Here is a 2,500-nt window from a genome sequence, read left to right as displayed (position 1 = left end):
GCAAAATAATGATTGACTCACTACGTTCTTTTCTATCATTTTCTTTCTTACCTTTGCATGTATTTCTCACCTCCATTTGCATATCAACCTTACCGTGGTGCAGCTTGCAAAGCAGCATGTGTTTTATCTCCTGGTCAGTGCATTGGATGCATTAACTGGAATGGTTTTACTGTCATTTAGGTCTTCATTTTTGGACTCATTGGTCTGTCATTCGTATAGAGTTCGGTCTCATTTACCTATTGTTTAGAACTCTTTTGATTAATTTTGGATTTTTGAAATGTATTTATAGTTGTTTTATAGACTTTATATGGACGGGTTTACCTAATCATTTTCAGATAGCTGACTCCGAAATAATTTCTTAGATATTATTACTGTTGCAAACGTTAAGGAAATTAAATAAACGTTAGAAAATATGAATTAAGCATTACAAACGTTTATGTGTTAAAGTTTGTAACAACGTTTGAAATGAATGCACTGGAGAAGGGTGTGGCGAAGCGAGAGGGAGAAGGAGAGGGAGAGGGAGATGTAGAGGGAGAGGGAGAGGGAGGGGGAAGGGGAGGGGGTGTAGCGGGATTACTAGGAGATGGAGGGGGAGGGGGAGGGGGAGGGGGTGTAGCGGGATTACTAGGAGAGGGGGTAAGGGAGGGGAGGGGAAAAGGGAGCATATCGGTTGTGGAGAGGAAGGAGAGGGAGGGGAGAGGTGGGAGAGGAGAAGGGGGAGAGTGGCTGGATAGGGGGTGACGGAAGAGGAGAGGGGAACAAGAGAGGGGAAGTTGGGAGAGGGACCAGAGAGATGGTAGGGAGAAAGGTCGGGGGGAGGTCGGTAAGAGAGAGGGGGAGGTGGGGGATTAGGAGAGGGGTGAAAGAGGGAGTGGGAGAGGGGTTATAGAGAGGGTGGGGTAGGGGCCGGCCGGATGGGTTAAGGATAGAGCACAAAGTTAAGGGGGAACTGTTGCAACACCACCACGGGATTGCACACATGCGGCATCATCATCTTTCATTTTTTTCCTTCCAATTGAGTAAATGTTGAGTAATTTTGTCTCCTATTGATGCTAGCAATTAGGTCAAAAGGCATTGTCTCTCGACAGCTTTAAAAGCGTCTTCAAAATGCATGTCTTTTGTGTATTACGTAATATTGCAGTGCGGTGAGATTATTGCAAAGATCTTCGGGTTATTAATCCTGTGTCATAATTTGTATTCATGGTATGAGAGACTGCTACTCCATATCTCCTCGACTCTCTCTCTCTCTCTCTCTCTCTCTCTCTCTCTCTCTCTCTCTCTCTCTCTCTCTCTCTCTCTCTCTCTCTCTCTCTCTCTCTCTCTTTCTCTCTCTCTCTCTTTCCACCACCTCCTCCTCCTCCTGCTCGCGCTCTTCCTCCTCCTCCTTCTGCTGCCGCCGCCGCCGCCGCCGCCGCCGCCGCCGCCGCCGCCGCCGCCGCCGCCACCGCCGCCGCCGCCGCCACCGCCGCCGCCACCGCCACCGCCACCGCCACCGCCACCACCATCACCACCACCATACAGGAACTAATTCATTCATTCATCAATTTACTCATTCATTCATCCATCTACCCACCCACCCCATTCATAAATCCATTCACACAAACCTCATTCATACTATTAGATAATCATTTTACTCATAATGATAAACTCTTACTCATTCTATCGTATTATTTCAGAGCGCAGTTGATGTCGCTAACTCGGGCCAGTTCTTCCGTGTTGCCATAAACCCGCATCAGTAAACCCTACAGACCGTACAAGTGTTCGAGAGGTGTTTCGAGATCCCTTTTGCGTGGTAACGATGGCTCTCAGCTGTTCGGAGCAGGGAGAATGAATTTAGTTGAGGAAAAAAAATGGATTTATCTTTTTTTCGGCAAAAAATGGTGTTGATGTCATTCTGAGGTTTAAACAGAGAACAGCAAATATAGAAAGTCAAGTTTTGGATACTTTGATTTTTGTTATCTTTGTTGTTGTTGTTGTTATTGTTGTTGTATAACTGAATATTTACCAATATGTTGTACTCATTCTTGTAGATATGCGAATCATGGAGAGGACTCTGAGTAGAATGGGGAATTTAGAATATATAAAGAATATATAAAAGGAGATGAAATAAGTGACAATTATCAAATATTACACAGTCACAAGTTCACCTATGCACACACACACACACACACACACACACACACACACACACACACACACACACACACACACACACACACACACACACACACACACACACACACACACACACACACACACACACACACACACACACACACACACACACACACACACACGCACACACGAGAGAAACACATATGAAGAGAGAAACACCTTGTTTGTACATATGTGCTTGTGTAAAAATATACATTGTAAAATGAGTACTTATTTGTGTGTCACATTACAGTAAGGTCAACAGGTTATAAAACTTTACACTATTTTTCGTCCCACAACAGCTGTGCATTAAATGTTCATGATGTTAATTATTTCACTGTATAAG

The 2,500-nt window shown here is 44.5% G+C and overlaps 1 protein-coding gene across 1 annotated transcript in view; it reads left to right on the top strand.

The window, feature by feature from the left end:
- The window catches only part of LOC119596024 (sorbitol dehydrogenase-like), a gene marked incomplete at its 5' end in the record, with an annotated part of 17,718 nt that overhangs the window by 15,040 nt on the left and 178 nt on the right, over positions 1 to 2,500 (top strand). Inside the window, 1 exon segment of the mRNA XM_037945120.1 lies at positions 1,677 to 2,500. This exon segment is cut by the window's right edge and continues 178 nt beyond it. Within this exon segment, the coding sequence (XP_037801048.1) occupies positions 1,677 to 1,739 (63 nt within the window). The 3' untranslated portion in view covers positions 1,740 to 2,500.

The sequence above is a fragment of the Penaeus monodon genome, chromosome 37 (genome assembly GCF_015228065.2).
Source record: "Penaeus monodon isolate SGIC_2016 chromosome 37, NSTDA_Pmon_1, whole genome shotgun sequence".
NCBI lineage: Eukaryota > Metazoa > Arthropoda > Malacostraca > Decapoda > Penaeidae > Penaeus > Penaeus monodon.
Note: the sequence above shows the minus strand (reverse complement) of the source record. Positions and strands in the feature narration are given on the sequence as shown.